The 14930-nt window shown below is 39.6% G+C and overlaps 2 protein-coding genes across 3 annotated transcripts in view; both read left to right on the forward strand.

Annotated features, from left to right (window-relative positions):
- Window positions 1-1797: 1797 nt before the first annotated feature.
- Window positions 1798-4324, forward strand: LOC113172048 (tripartite motif-containing protein 16-like). The gene has a single exon (XM_026374853.2). The coding sequence runs from the start codon at window positions 2566-2568 to the stop codon at window positions 4219-4221; it is 1656 nt and encodes a 551-aa protein (XP_026230638.1). The 5' UTR covers window positions 1798-2565; the 3' UTR covers window positions 4222-4324.
- A 1629-nt stretch (window positions 4325-5953) lies between these two features.
- Window positions 5954-14930, forward strand: part of LOC113172011 (extended synaptotagmin-2-A-like) — a 33478-nt gene continuing 24501 nt past the window's right edge. Inside the window, exons 1-2 of one of the 2 annotated variants that reach the window (XM_026374792.1) lie at window positions 5954-6087; window positions 7173-7557. In XM_026374792.1, coding sequence (XP_026230577.1) covers window positions 7180-7557 — 378 coding nt within the window. In that variant the 5' untranslated portion in view covers window positions 5954-6087; window positions 7173-7179. Of the gene's footprint in view, window positions 6088-7172; window positions 7558-14930 lie in introns of those variants that run through there. The other variant, XM_026374793.1, reaches the window with a different exon arrangement.

Here is a 14930-nt window from a genome sequence, read left to right on the forward strand (position 1 = left end):
GTTAACGTATTGTAGGAGAAAATGGAAAAGCAAACACAGGAAAACACTTTAAAATCTTATTTCACATTCATTTATTTCAGCTGTGAAAATAGAAATAAACATGTTTGTGGTGTTGTGGTTTAAATAGCAGCAGGTGAAGTTCACACACCAAGGAGAAAAAACTGTATGAGAGACCAGGATATTTCCACGATCAGCCTGGTTCTTCATTCTTCAAAGTTCCTCATTTTATCATCTTGTTGGTTAAATTTTAAAAGCTGCTAACAGTTTATTTATCTTGCAGCTCCAGAAATGCTGTCTTATCTCAGTCTTATGAATATAGGTCCACTGAGGAGCTTGAAGTTTGCAGTAAAACACCATCAGAGTTGTTTATGATGGTTTCACTCAAAACTTGTAAGAACTTAAAAATTCAGCTTTGTTCCAGTTAATTCTTTACTTTAATTCCTGTCTGTAGATTTTATGGAAAGTACTTTTTTGTCATTTTTAGAGAACCTCTAAACTTAGAAATGAAGAATTTACAACTTAAAATCTGAGCTGCTCATCTGGAATGAATCAAAGCCTGATTAACCCCTTTTCTTCCTGCTCTCTCTCATGTCGTCCATAGGAAAATCAAACAGGTTATGATTTTCTGATTAAGTAAAGACTGTTAAATCAAATAGACATGATATATAAAATTGAGCTTTACTGAAAAAACCCATTTTATGATTTTGTTGTAATCATATACAACTCGTGTTTGATTCAAACGATGCAACATAAAATCTGAGTTCATTCAAATTACAGTATTTAGCATCATTTAACATGTAAAGTGATGGAAATTACTGAATCTCAAAATTTGGTGTAAATATCTTCTGACAAGTTTTTTTCTTTGAGCTACAGTAATGTTAATGTGAAACTTATTAATTATGAAGCACTAAAAACATTCAAGGAGAAAAACAGCTGTCAGTTTAGTTTGATGGTTTACAGTTGGTTCTGTCAGTACAGTTTGTCAGTGAATCCACACTGGTCTATATTTGTATAGAAATAATAAAGTGCTGCTGGTTTCTGTGCTATTTTATCTTGACCTCCTGGAATGAAATGAGCAGCTGACTTGTTGTTTTAGGTTCAGAGATCATGTCGTTTCCTAGTGTGTAGTTCATGGTACCTTTATTTAAAGTGGAATGAATTTACTGAGTCATTAGACTTTAATGAATTAAAACAAAGTCAAATAATTTTGGAAAAAAATCTAGTTTTTAATAAAATGCTCAGAAACATGTAAGTGTAACAGATTAGAAAAGGCACTTTATTTTAGAATTCTTATTTTTAAGTATGTTGTGAATTTTATTTATTGTTATGAAGGTTTTATTTAGTATTTGTGAATTTCTCTTTTTATTTGCACTTTGTTTGTCCCTCCTGGGGATCTGTATTGCTGCACTTCGCCTTTTCTGTTCCTCCTGAGGTTCCGTACCTCTGGAGTCTCCGCCCCCTCCCCTCACTCTGTCTCTAGTCCTCTCTGAGGTCGGTGCTGTGGAGGAACACGGGCGGCGCTATTATGCTAATTTCTTTATAGCATGACTTGTTTATTATGTTGTTTTGACTGTATAACTTTTGCTTTTAAAGTTACTGTCACATTGAGCCATTTTTGTTGAGTTTTGACCGCTAGTATACGTTTTATATCCGTTTTTGTTTTACTCTTTAGCAGCAGCCGCCATGTGGTTTGTTAAAGTAGCTGTGTAGAGTTTTCATTGTATTTCTCATTGAAACTTTATTTTTGTACATACAGGGATCAGATGTGCAGGACAGGACAGAAAACAATATGTATTATTGTCTTCTGCAGGTACGTTTCTTTCCATTTTGTTTTCATGTCTGTTGTTTATATCCCGTCATCCAGCCACATGCAATAGTTTAGTTTATCTGAGTGTATTTTCATGGTTTATATTCAATTGTGAAGAAAATTGTTAATATTTGTTATTGTGGTTTGCAACATGTAAAGAAAAAAAAGTTTTCTTTTGTAATTAGCTGCTCTTGATTATAAAAATACTATGTAAAGTATAGATTGCAGCATTGTATACAGGTCTAAATATTGTATAGAGCCTCTGTAATAATTGTTGTAAGTCTATGTTATGAGAGAAGACCCCCTTTTCCCTCACACTGCCGCTAGGCATCGCTGAGGGGGTCAGATGTGCAGGACAGGCCATAAAACAATATGTATTATTGTCTTCTGCAGGCATTGTGAAGAGCGAATAGAGCAAAGGAAAACAGTATTCAGCGTGACTATCATGTGTGTCGTTCTACACCCGTTACATAAGAACACAACAAAGGGTTAAACACACAGTTTCTCTCTAAAACCGCTCCTGTTTCTGGAATCAATCAAAGCCTGATGACCCTCCCTTTACTTCCTGCTCTCAAACACAGTGAGCTCCACTCTGTCCATTTATTTCCTTGTTCCCTCCTCTTCAGATCTACAGTTTGAGGATGGGTGGAACCAACATGTGGTGAAGTGTAAGAGCTGACAGACTCCATTCACTGCACAAACACATGTTGTTGATCAGAGCTCAAACTAGTTCAGTTCTAAGAAAGTAAAACTTTGAAATGGCGCAGAAAGGAGTTCAGCTGGACCAAGAAACCTTCTCTTGTTCCATCTGTCTGGATCTACTGAAGGATCCTGTGACTATTCCCTGTGGACACAGTTACTGTATGAACTGTATTAACAGTTTCTGGGATGAAGAGGATGGTAAGAAACTCTACAGCTGCCCTCAGTGTAGACAGACCTTTACACCGAGACCTGTGCTGGTTAAAAACACCATGTTAGCAGTTTTAGTGGAGGAGCTGAAGAAGACTGGACTCCAAGCTGCTCCTGCTGATCACTGCTATGCTGGACCTGAAGATGTGGCCTGTGATGTCTGCACTGGGAGAAAACTGAAAGCTCTCAAGTCCTGTCTTCAATGTCTGGTTTCATACTGTGAGAAACACCTTCAGCCTCATTATGATGTAGCTCAGTTAAAGAAACACAAACTGGTGGAGCCCTCCAAGAAGCTCCAGGAGAACATCTGCTCTCGTCACGATGAGGTGATGAAGATGTTCTGTCGTACTGATCAGCAGTGTATCTGTTATCTCTGCTCTGTGGATCAACATAAAGGTCACGACACAGTCTCAGCTGCAGCAGAAAGGACTGAGAGGCAGAGAGAGCTGGAGGGGAGTCGACAAAAACTCCAGCAGAGAATCCAGGACAGAGAGAAAGAGGTGAAGCTGCTTCAACAGGAGGTGGAGGCTATCAATCACTCTGCTGGTAAAACAGTGGAGCACAGTGAGAAGATCTGTCTCATTGACAAAAGAAGGTTTGATGTGAAGCAGCAGATCAGATCCCAGCAGGAAACTGAAGTGAGTCGAGTCAAAGAGCTTCAGGAGAAGCTGGAGCAGGAGATCACTGAGCTGAAGAGGAAAGACGCTGAGCTGGAGCAGCTCTCACACACAGAGGATCACACCCAGTTTCTACACAACTACCCCTCAGTGTCAGCACTCAGTCAATCTACACACTCATCCAGCATCAATATCCGTCCTCTGAGTGACTTTGAGGATGTGACAGCAGCTGTGTCAGAGCTCAGAGACAAACTACAGGACATTCTGAGGGAGACATGGACAAATATCTCACAGACAGTGACTGAAGTGGATGTTTTACTGTCAAATCCAGAACCAAAGACCAGAGCTGGATTCTTGAAATACTCACAAGAAATCACACTGGATCCAAACACAGCAAACACAAACCTGTTATTATCTGAGGGAAACAGAAAAGTTACAGTAATGAGTGAACAACAGTCTTATTCTAGTCACACAGACAGATTCACTGTATATTATCAGGTCCTGAGTAGAGAGAGTCTGACTGGATGTTGTTACTGGGAGGTGGAGTGGAGCGGGACAGGAGGAATTGAAGTAGCAGTCGCATACAAGAATATCAGGAGAACAAGGATTCAAAGTGGTTTTGGATTAAATGATGAATCTTGGTCATTAATGTGTTTAAACAGCAGTTACGTATTTATGTACAACAATATCCAAACTCCAGTCTCAGGTCCTCCGTCCTCCAGAATAGGAGTTTACCTGGATCACAGAGCAGGTGTTCTGTCCTTCTACAGCGTCTCTGAAACCATGACTCTCCTCCACAGAGTCGAGACCACATTCACTCAGCCTCTCTATGCTGGACTTGGGCTTTTTTCTTATAGAGACACTGCAGAGTTCTGTAAAGTGAAATAGACAGAAGTAATGTATTTAATGTTTAATCTTATTTCTTCCTCATGTTTTTGTGACATTACTTCACAGAAATCAGTCAAATCAAACAAGAATTGTCAGAACATCTTTATTATCTCATCATTTCTTGATTCTTGTTGAATTCATTGAGTTGGAGCTGTTTCCTGTGTTTAGTCATGAAGGATATCACTGCTCATGACAACTTTTCTTTCCTCAAACTGACATTACTCCACATGACAATAACTTCTCTCTGCTCATAACGTTTGTTGAATATTTCTTTGAATGGATTTGTCTGCTGGTGTTTTTCTTCCACTGCATATGAACAGAAATCACAACAGATTTCTTAGAAATCCAACCTAGAAATTGATGGTTCTTTATCAAAGGGATGTTGTTCTGAACATTGTGTAAATTGAAATGTAGTAAATTTGACAGATCTAATAAAACAGTAAATACTGTGATGACAAGAAGTAAAGATGCTGTTTATCTTTTGTTCCCATAACTGAGAGTCTTCATTAAACCAACTATATGAATGAAGTCGATCTTTACATGAAACCTGAAATACATGTTAACATTAAATGTAGACAATGAATCAAACTACCAGCTTTAATGAACAGTGTCAGTAAAATACATTGTGTAGATGAATTAGTGACGTTGTACTTCAGAAACAGTTTAGTAACAAGAGTATTAATTGAGTTTATTATTAGTTTTTCTACATTCCTGCAGCATTTGAAGGCAGCAGGACATGTGTTGATAAATCTACAGCCAGATGTTCCACAGAGCAGTGTCATTACGTTCAACCATATCCTCATATTTAGTTGTGTCAGACGTGGGATAGGCAGCGATTCTAGGATCAGACCTTTAACTAATGTTAGACTGCTCGTTCATACTGCTGTGTGGAGTTTGTAGCCTGTATATTATTATTCTATTATCAGCTCTTGTATTGTGCTGCTCAATACACATACAGTAGGTGTTATTTCTCTAGTTTTATACATGGAAATGATAAAAACTAGCACTCGAGGGAGCTTCTCAGCGAGACCAAACATTTTTTTTTATCTGTTAAAATAACAACAGACTACATTAAAACAAGTTTATTGTTGCAAATAGATAAAAAACGAAACTTTATTTTAATTGAACTGTGTTTTTCACTCACTGAGCAGTTTATTTAGTGAAAATACCAGAAAACTGTCAGGCATGTGTGGCGACATATATAAATATTTTGTTGAGATAAAACCTCCAAAACCCAAAGTATTTATTAGTAATAGCTATGATAAAGGCAGAAATGTGCACATATTAGACTTTTTTCCTTACATTTTTTAAAAGATGAGTCTTTTTTCCTGTGAAAATAGCACAGTGAACACTTCAGACTTGTATCTGCGACCAGTTGGACCTTATCGTAGGTTTATATCTATATGCGTTTGTATTATTATTTTTGTTATATCTAGAAAATCAATATTAGGCTTAGATTAATAAAAGATTAAGAAAAATAAAGAACCACATTATTCCACCCTAGGAAAACCTCTGGCCACCCTATAATAAGATCCTCCTCTGCGTTTGTGTAAAGTAAGTCAGGTTCAGGTCACTAATTAGTGAAAGTTTAATTCTGATTGAGGTCAAATAAACCAGAACCGGACCCCGGTTTCGGATCCGACTCCACCAGGTGGCGCCCGGCCCCCGCTGCCGGCCCCGGGTTTTGAAGCTCCCTCCCCGCCGGAGGATGACCTCTTTCCCGCGATGACAGTTTCCTGCAGGCTGGTGGAGACGGGCTGGTCGTCTGGTCTCAGCAGGATGTGCCGACGGGACGACGGCGTTACCGGAGTTGAGCTGCTCGGCATGAAGTGAAGTCCTCCGGGGGGAGTCTCACTCAGTTTACCGGTGAGTTTGGGGCTGGATCGGGGGAAAGAGCCGAGGAGGAAGTTCGCTGTTCGCTGGTGTTCGGTTTGCGCAGTGCTGCTGAAGTCCTGCCCCGAAACGTGTCACTTTGGAGAGAACGTCACGACGGACTCCGTTCAAGAATCAGGCAGTTAAATGTTGCTGTAGATTATTGTACATTTTTACTCACCGTAACTTGTGACTTTACTGCATTTTAGATTCAATCGTAGGTATTCTTCTATTCGGCATACATACAGATAAATAACACTTCAGATATTTTGGTAAAATTACACTTTCGTAGCCGCTTCGCACTCCCCTGGTGTCGTCCTCTGCCGTGCGTGTGGGTGGTGGAACTTACTGTGGGAAGAGGTTGAGTCACTTTTTAAAAGTTAAAATATTAATGACAAAAGTGCGCGAAGGTTTATTAGATATATACCGAATTGAAGAAGACATCGAAATGTTTCACATAACCTATTTTATTTGGGTAAGAACTGTTTCAAGTTTTCCAAAGAATAAAGGAAACATAAAGTGAATCTTTTTCCAAGCGCGTTTCGGACGAGATCCTCTACCTGCAACTCAGCCTGCAGCCTGTTTACATATGTAATGAAGGCTGTGAAAACACTTTTATAGACACTTATTTTAATGATCTTCTGGGTTGATTTGTTCATTTATTCATTCAACATGTTAGTTCCTGCTGGTTGAGGGTTAATATTGTAACATGGTAAATCTGGACCATAATCTGGACCATTACTGTTATTACACTATTATCTATGTTTAGGTTTTAATTACAGTTGAGGACATAAAATGTCTTTGGTTCACAGGTAAGAACAACAATGTCCACTGTTTAGTCCAGTGTGCTGTTAAAGTCCAGTTCAAGCCCAAGTGAAAATGATGTTGATCTAATGGGACATCTGTGGCCCCTATAGGCTTATTGTGTCTAAATCCTGTTAAATGTTATTTTATTCCACTGTGTATAACTACAACACATTCTTGCTTTAATTTGACCCTTGACCTTTGGAGATTGTCCACTTTGAAATGCAACTCTGTGACCCTAACGTGTGCTGTAATTGTCAAAAATCTCTTTACAGTGAGGAAATGAATAATAAGATGGAGACTTCGGCACCAGGCGTCAGTGCCAACGGGGCGGTGGCCGCTCCCAGCACCCCTCCGAGCTCCACCACGAGTCCACCTCAGATCCCAGAAAAACCCAACGAAGAGCAACAGTCGTCGCTGACGGATGTCACAGATATGTGGATTAAATTTGCCAAGACCTTCGCCATCATCTTCCCAATTTACATTTTGGGATACCTCGAGTTCAGCTTCAGTTGGGTTCTGATTGGACTCGCCGTGTTATTCTATTGGAGGAAGAACCACATCAATAAGGACTACAGGGTAAACCGTATGCTTGCATTTCTGGAGCATGAGGAGAAAGCAGTGAAGCAAAGTGTGTCTCCCACTGAGCTGCCGCCGTGGGTAGGTCCTCCAGCATTATTACATTCCTGGTATTATGACTGTTTCATCATCACTGCTTTGTATTTTGACTGTGTTTCAAGCCTCACCCATTTTATTGGGTGTCCTCCCAGCTGGGTGTAGGACGTCAACATGGACGAGTTGCCTGTCAAACGGGTGGTAACTGAATTCCCTACTGTGTCGTTCCAATAATTTTCCTCGGCTTCTTTAAGATACTCACGCTCTCATATTTTTTCATTTTTTTCACAAATTTGACATTAACACTTTGTTAATGTCCGTGAGAAACAGATCTCTCAGAGTTTTCTGTGCTCGTGCAGTCAGATCAAAGACCAGAAACGCACCCTGTAATTTCCTTGTTTGGAACCTTTCCACATTCTTCATGTTAGGTGAAACTGCAGCTATACTTTAGAAACATGCTTGTATGGGACATTTTCAGAGACATTTGAGCTTTTGAACTGGGCTAAAACTTTCTTTCTCATATTGTGGGATACTGAAATTGACTTTCAGGGCAAGTAGACGTAAATAGAGTTGGCATGTGTGACATTTGATTCGCTGATACTCTTGTATTTTAATCCACAGGACAAACAAAGTGTTAATGACGGTCTCATAAATAGCCATAGAAAAGGTCACACATTGTTTGTACGCTGCCCACTTCTTGGATCTAATCTGCCTCTGACTTTTTTTGATTGTTTTAATCCCATTAACCATCTGAAGGAGTTCCTGGAGCCTATTGTGCTCCCAGTGATGGCACTGTTACAGCATGAGAGCCATCCAACCTGTTCTCATTTACACTTTCTGTATTCATCCTCTCAGTTTGGTGTGGTTTTGTGCCACAGTGCATTCAGGCCACAATAAGGTGTGGACAAGGAGGAGACAAGCTGGCCACATGCCTTCCACATAGCGGCTTTTCTCTCTGTCTACTTATTCTCTGGTCTTGACATGTGGAAGGTTCCTCCAGCTAATACTGCTGGCCATTTGACATGCTACTGTACCACTGGGCATGTGCACACAGGATGTAGGTACAGGTAAAACTGTAGCATGCAGCTTGTCGGAGCAGGAATTACCAAATGAGTTCTTTGGCTTGAGTTGCAGGGATTTGAAAGAGTGCACAGTTTTTTCCAGAAGCTTTTTTTTTTACAGCAGGGCCGTGGATGGAAAAATTTAGTTTAGTAACATATTCTGACATTTCTAACTTCCAAGCATCATAAAACCCACAAATAAGTGATATTTGTTTTTAATGTCTGACCAGGCCCTCAATGTGAAATCTGGTTTTCTAGAAATGTTAAGGACAGTACTATAAATATATATATATATATATATATACTATATATAACGGGTGCAGGATTTTACAAAGCTGGCACTTCTAAACCCACACAGAGTAAAGTTAATAAACTGTATTAAGGATGATTGTTCAGACAAAACAAAACATCTGAATAAGTCATCTTAGCTTCAGGGGAAACTGAGTTGGGCGTTTTTTACTACTGGTGGATAATTAATAGACAAAATAATCAATCATGAAAATAATCTGCATATTATTAGGTACTGCTAGTACTAGTTCACTAGTCTAGTACTGCTAGTACTAGTTCACTAGTCTAGTACTGCTAGTACTAGTTCACTAGTCTAGTACTGCTAGTACTAGTTCACTAGCTGTGTCAGAACATATAATTGTCTCTAGCTCTAACTACACAATCTATGACTTTCTCAGTTTGGTGAGATTCACACAGCAACAGCTTAAAAAGAGGAAACTTCCTTAATACAATAATATTCTCTATTATCCATAATGATGCCAGAAAACTGAGTACCTGGCAGGATGCCAGCCAGATCCAAACATCCTCTCCCTCCCAGCGTAGAGAATCCCATCATCACATCCATTATCACTAAATTGTGCTGAGCAACAACTCCAGGCCCAATGTGAAGTGGTGTCGAGTATCTCTCATGTTTATTAGGTCGTGGGTCAGGAAGCTGACTTTGATAGATTACATGTTGAAGCCAGTCTGTGTCACAGAAGATGTAAAATCACAACACTGAGGCTAATGATGTTTGAATGTGGAAACCAAACATTACTGATTGACTGCTCTCTGTTTGCCAGATTAAAGGGGAACTGAGAAACCAGTGAAAGTATATAAAAGGATTAACGTGTCTGTCTGATAATAAGCTAAACAATCAACAGTGAAGTTTGACCTCTGAGGCACTGATGCTGACAGTGCCCGTCCTTCTCCCTTTATCTGCTTCACCTTTATCACACTAACCTCAAAACCCAGTGATTAGAAGCTCTCACAAAGTTCCTGCGTCGTCATGTTACGGTTTCTCACAAAATAAATGTGAAGCCACACTTCAGCCCCAAACTAACCGAACACCCTTAGTGAGTACTTGGTGGGTGGAGGAACTCAGAATGAACGGCTAGTTATGGACTTGCACAAAGCTTGACATCATCTGGTGTAACAACAAGATGAAGTGATCAGGTGTTTCATTACCAGACAACACTCGAATGAGTAAGTAACATTAACTAAGTGAACCACATATGTGTTATATTAGCGAGCTGTAATCACCACTCAGATATAGATCTTTGCTGTTGGCTCACTCTAAACCAAATATGTGTGGAATGAGGCTTGATAGGGAGTGTGGGCAGCAGCTCCTAGTTAGTAGGCCAGTAATGCCTGAAGTAATGAGACAGTCCAACCCTGCACACTGCTGTCAGAGACGAAAATATGAAACTACTGTTGTCTTGTTGATGTTTGAGAGTCTATGAAGTTATATATGAGAGTTTATCTAGAAACTGTGAGTCATAAAAATCACTGGACACACACGACACGTGTTTATCTCCAAAGAGGCATCACAGCAGCACAACAGAAGAAAATGTGGCAGAATTAGGAAATGGGGGAAATAAAAGAGTGACTACAATGCAGGGTGAAGGACACATTTCTGATTTCTAATCATTTATGTTTTCATGTTGTCATCATTCTGATTTAACAAGTCATTCATAACCAAGCACCGGAAATCTGATCTTATACTGTCTATTCCTAATCCATCCCCAGTTTCTTGCAGTCTTTAAAGCTCAGTGTGACTATTTATGATTAGTTAATTCACCTGGAATCCTTTGATCCATATAAGCTGGAAAATCTGAAAATTTGTGACGAAAGGAGCAAAGGTAATCGTAGTAAGGATCTTATCTGCAGCCTTTAAAGGTCACAATACGATTACGATGCATGACATAAACTGAGTTAGTTTTTTCTTAGTCATACCAAAATAGGGAAATAGGCGCAGCCACCAATTGTCACTATTAAATTTTAGAAAGCATAAAAGTTTGTTAGAATTAAAATAATGCATTTCATGTATGATGCCTTGCTAATGAATATTTGACCCTAAACTTTGACAGTTTGCCGTCTTTGCATGTTCAGACAATTTCAGCGTGTGTTTAATCATTTTAGAGTCTTATTTGTGTTGACTGAACTTTTAATTCCTTTTAATTAAGTTACTCAACTGTAAAATGAGAAAGGATTAAGGCCATAAAGGTCACCTCAGGTCACTGCTGGAGTTTGATGCAGTGGGGGTGTCATAAAATGATGAGCTATCAATAGAATCCAGCAAACGATGGCACAACTTTGAAATGTTATCATGGCAAAAACGGTCTCAGTGTCCAGGTAGACATTAGAAGTACAGAGTGCTCCCTTGATGGTGTTTATTATATGTTGATTTGTTTCTGTCACAATATCAGCAGTGACCGCCAAATATTGATGTTCATTAGAATAGATTATATTATAAAATCTTATTTTATTGTCTCTATAATAACGTGATCATAGAGATCAGGTTACTTCAGGTCAGTGTTTATTATTATTATTACACCCTGTTCAAACTTCTGTTTCTGAAGACTCCCATCTCTATCAATAACTTTCAGAAACTTGAGCCACAGCCTTCAAATAAATGGGATGAATTATCTGGGTTGTTAATAAGTGTAGGAAATGTTTCCTGCAAGTTGGTGCAGAACGGCAGACTTTAATACAACACAGTGTCTTCTGTGTGCAGTGTAATTTAGTGAACTATAAAAGAACAGGCAGGCCTGGATTTTATAGTAGGTGTGTGCCTGGGTGGTGAAAACAGTTCAGACATGCTCAGCTGAATGTTTTCTCTGCAGCTTGATGTTAAAACCAGCTTCATTTCAACAGTTTCACTCTATGACGGGGCTTTTAAAAGACAGACGTGACCTCAGCATAGCTGTTTTTCTCCTAATTCTCTTCATTTGTGCGTTCTCGTATTACATTGGCATACGGTGGTAACATGGGTGGGGCGTCCGTGTGCTTTTGATGTGCCAAAGGGCAGGGCTCAGCTCCACAGCAGAGAATAGAAACTATATAGAGGCACAGAAAGGCCTTGTGCTGCTCTGTTCTGCTTTTACCTGCACTCAGTCACAGTTGGAAACGTTCCTGCAGGTTAAAGTGTGAGCTTCAATCCTTGTTAGAGGGAGTCAACTCTGTTGTTTATATTGTTTATTTTAAATCTAGATGCTAAGATTTAAATCTGCATCCTAATATCAGGCCTGTTCATATTACCAGCAGCATTCCTTCATTTGTGGCTCCAATATCTACACAGATTCTTATTTTTATATAGTGTGAGATCATATTTCATTGTTGTGCTGCAGCATGTTGATCAGCTCAGCTGCTGTCTGTCTCTCTGTCTTACTCTCTCACACACAGACCGACAGCTGATCTGACCTGCTCAGTGAGTACCTGTCACTGTCAGCGCTGTCACAGCAGTTTCAGAGAATCAACTCTTCTCAATCTAATAATTTATGGACAAACATGAACAGAGCCTAGCCAGTGAGGAGAGCTAATGTAATGTTAGAATACAGCAGGGCTGTTGAGGTTGGCACGCTGCACATAGCGTACATGTGTTGTATGTAGTGAAAACTGTAATGTTGATAAACGTTAGTGCAGCTGGGTGTTATGAAATACTCCATGTTGCAACACTTGCTAGAAATATTGCTCTGAAATTGTTGGGGGATATTTAAAAATACATTTGCAAACAAATCATGACAACAAATAGTCATGTTGCCATGTACAGAAACATTAAATTCTAGTCCTCATTCAGTCTTTGCACCCTCGACACTCACAGTTCCTCTCCTAGCTCCACTCTATCCTTCATGCTCAGTCTGTCTTTGGTTCTCTCAGCCTATATTTAGACGTCAGCATGCAGCAGCCGTCTCGTCCTATAGATTTTTATTATTTCTGCACCCTTCAACACCTTCCTCAGGTTGAACAGAAGCTGATTTAGCAGGTTTCCCTGATGTCACCTTGGTGAGGAGAGTCCCTGTCCGCCCACTGGGAAGTGCAGTTGAATTCGACTGAGCAGGCAGTGACAGAGCAGAGGTTTAGGATGTCAGCCACTGTTTACATGAATAAATACCAACAGTACTCTAAGAAGCATTTCTTCCCTTGGCTTTGCTCTCAGACACATGCTTTGTGACGGAGGTGTGGCTGTAGAAGAGGTTAGGATTTCAAAACAGCTGTTACATAGTTGGTGTCACCCACTTGACAGACGTGGGCACCGACAAACACATGTAACTTAAAGAGACTCTTCTTTTAGCCGAGCTAGTGCAGATAACATGTTAGTACACTATCAGACATCAGATGTCTACACCACATTTCTATATTATGTTGCTGCAGACCCAGCAACACCTCATGATGTGGTGATGTAGACCACAACAACTGCGACTGGTCCACACAGTAGCTTTGCAGCGGCTGTACAGACCTTGTCCTCAGACAACGTCTCTCGTTTCTACACTGCATTGATTTTATAAACAGTAACTGCTGTTTCATATCCATTAGCTCCAACTCCAACATGATCTGCTCAGTTTCACTCCCCATAGTTTCTAGTAGTACACCAAAAGGGAAGTGGCCAAGACACAAGCACACACATACGGTGGCAAGAAAAAATATGTGAATCTTTTGGATTTCATGGTTTTCTGCTTTAATTTGTCATGAAACCTGATCTGATCCTTATCTCACTCAAAAGTATGAACAAATATAATGTGATTTTTCATGTCTTTATTGAGAACAATCATAAAAACCTCATAGTGCTAGTGGAAAAAGTATGTGAACCCTTGGAATTAATGACTGGTTGACTTTAGGCACATATTTATATTATACATTTGTTAATACTATTGACTTTTAGATTTTAAGAAGATATTTTATGAAAAATGAATACAGAAAACCATTAAATTTGAAAAGGTTCACATACTTTTACAATTCTTACTTCTATGTAAGTGTTCACAAAGGCTCTGTGTGTGTACATTCAACGCAAAAGCGTAAATCACACTAAAGGTGCTGGAAGGAAACCTGAGTCTGCTGTTAGTCCATCCTTGCTTTGGACTACAGAGCATTGTATGTTTCTATGTAAACATTGATGTTTGTGTATATTATGTTAAACTCGATCAGCCTAATTAATGTTGGATGCTCCTGATCATATTTCAGTGAACTCTCTTCTTCTGTTTTATCTGTCTCACGTGTTTTCTATTCTGCTCTTATTCGTGGAGTTTCATCCTCCTTTGATCTTTATCTCAGAGTCATGTTGACTGGTTTGTTGGCACCTCCCTTTACTTCCTGTTTACTTCGTGCTGATGACTGTCATTTGCTCTTTGGCCCGGGCTTCAACCTTTTTATCCATCTCCTGACTCAGTCGTTCTCAATTGTTTACCTAAAAAGGCAGAAAACTGTGCTCCACTTGGTGCCTGTTTTATTGGTCAGATGAGTCATTCTTTCCCCCTTTTAGTCCTTAGTTGCAGCTTGTTTCATTTTGTTTTTACATTTGTTAAGTTGCTAAAGGTGCAGCCAGCGTGGACGCAGGAACAGATTGGAGCCACATCTGTCTTAAGTTCAACCTCGAATAAACTGTCCTTGCAGACACACACAGTGCAAAACTATGCAGCCAACAATTTGTTTTCCATTTGCATGTCTGGCTACGTTCCAGTAACCTAGACTCTTTCATCTAGACCTACGTTGGCTGTAGTGTTGATAACCAGGTTCCCACTATGTTAAGACAGACAGAAATGATGTGTTTCCTAATTTTTGGAGGCCAGGCTGGTGGTAGAATGAACTTCCTGTGTGCCAGTAATTTAAGATGGGTGGTAAATCGCATGATAGCTGAGTCATAAAGAAATCCCATTAGAAGGGAGTCAAACACCAGTAGTAAAATAAGAGCGAGGCATCAGGCTCAGCAGTAAAATGTTACCAAACATAGCAAACGTTAGCACATGATGGGATGTAATGACTCAGTTTCTGCATTTTGATGGTGGTTTGATATTTTAGTTTATTTATCATCAGACAAAGACAGTGGAAACACACAGGACACATTTCAGCAGTATTAGCCGTGTGTAGTACAGA

Source organism: Anabas testudineus, chromosome 17 (genome assembly GCF_900324465.2).
Source record: "Anabas testudineus chromosome 17, fAnaTes1.2, whole genome shotgun sequence".
Lineage (NCBI taxonomy): Eukaryota > Metazoa > Chordata > Actinopteri > Anabantiformes > Anabantidae > Anabas > Anabas testudineus.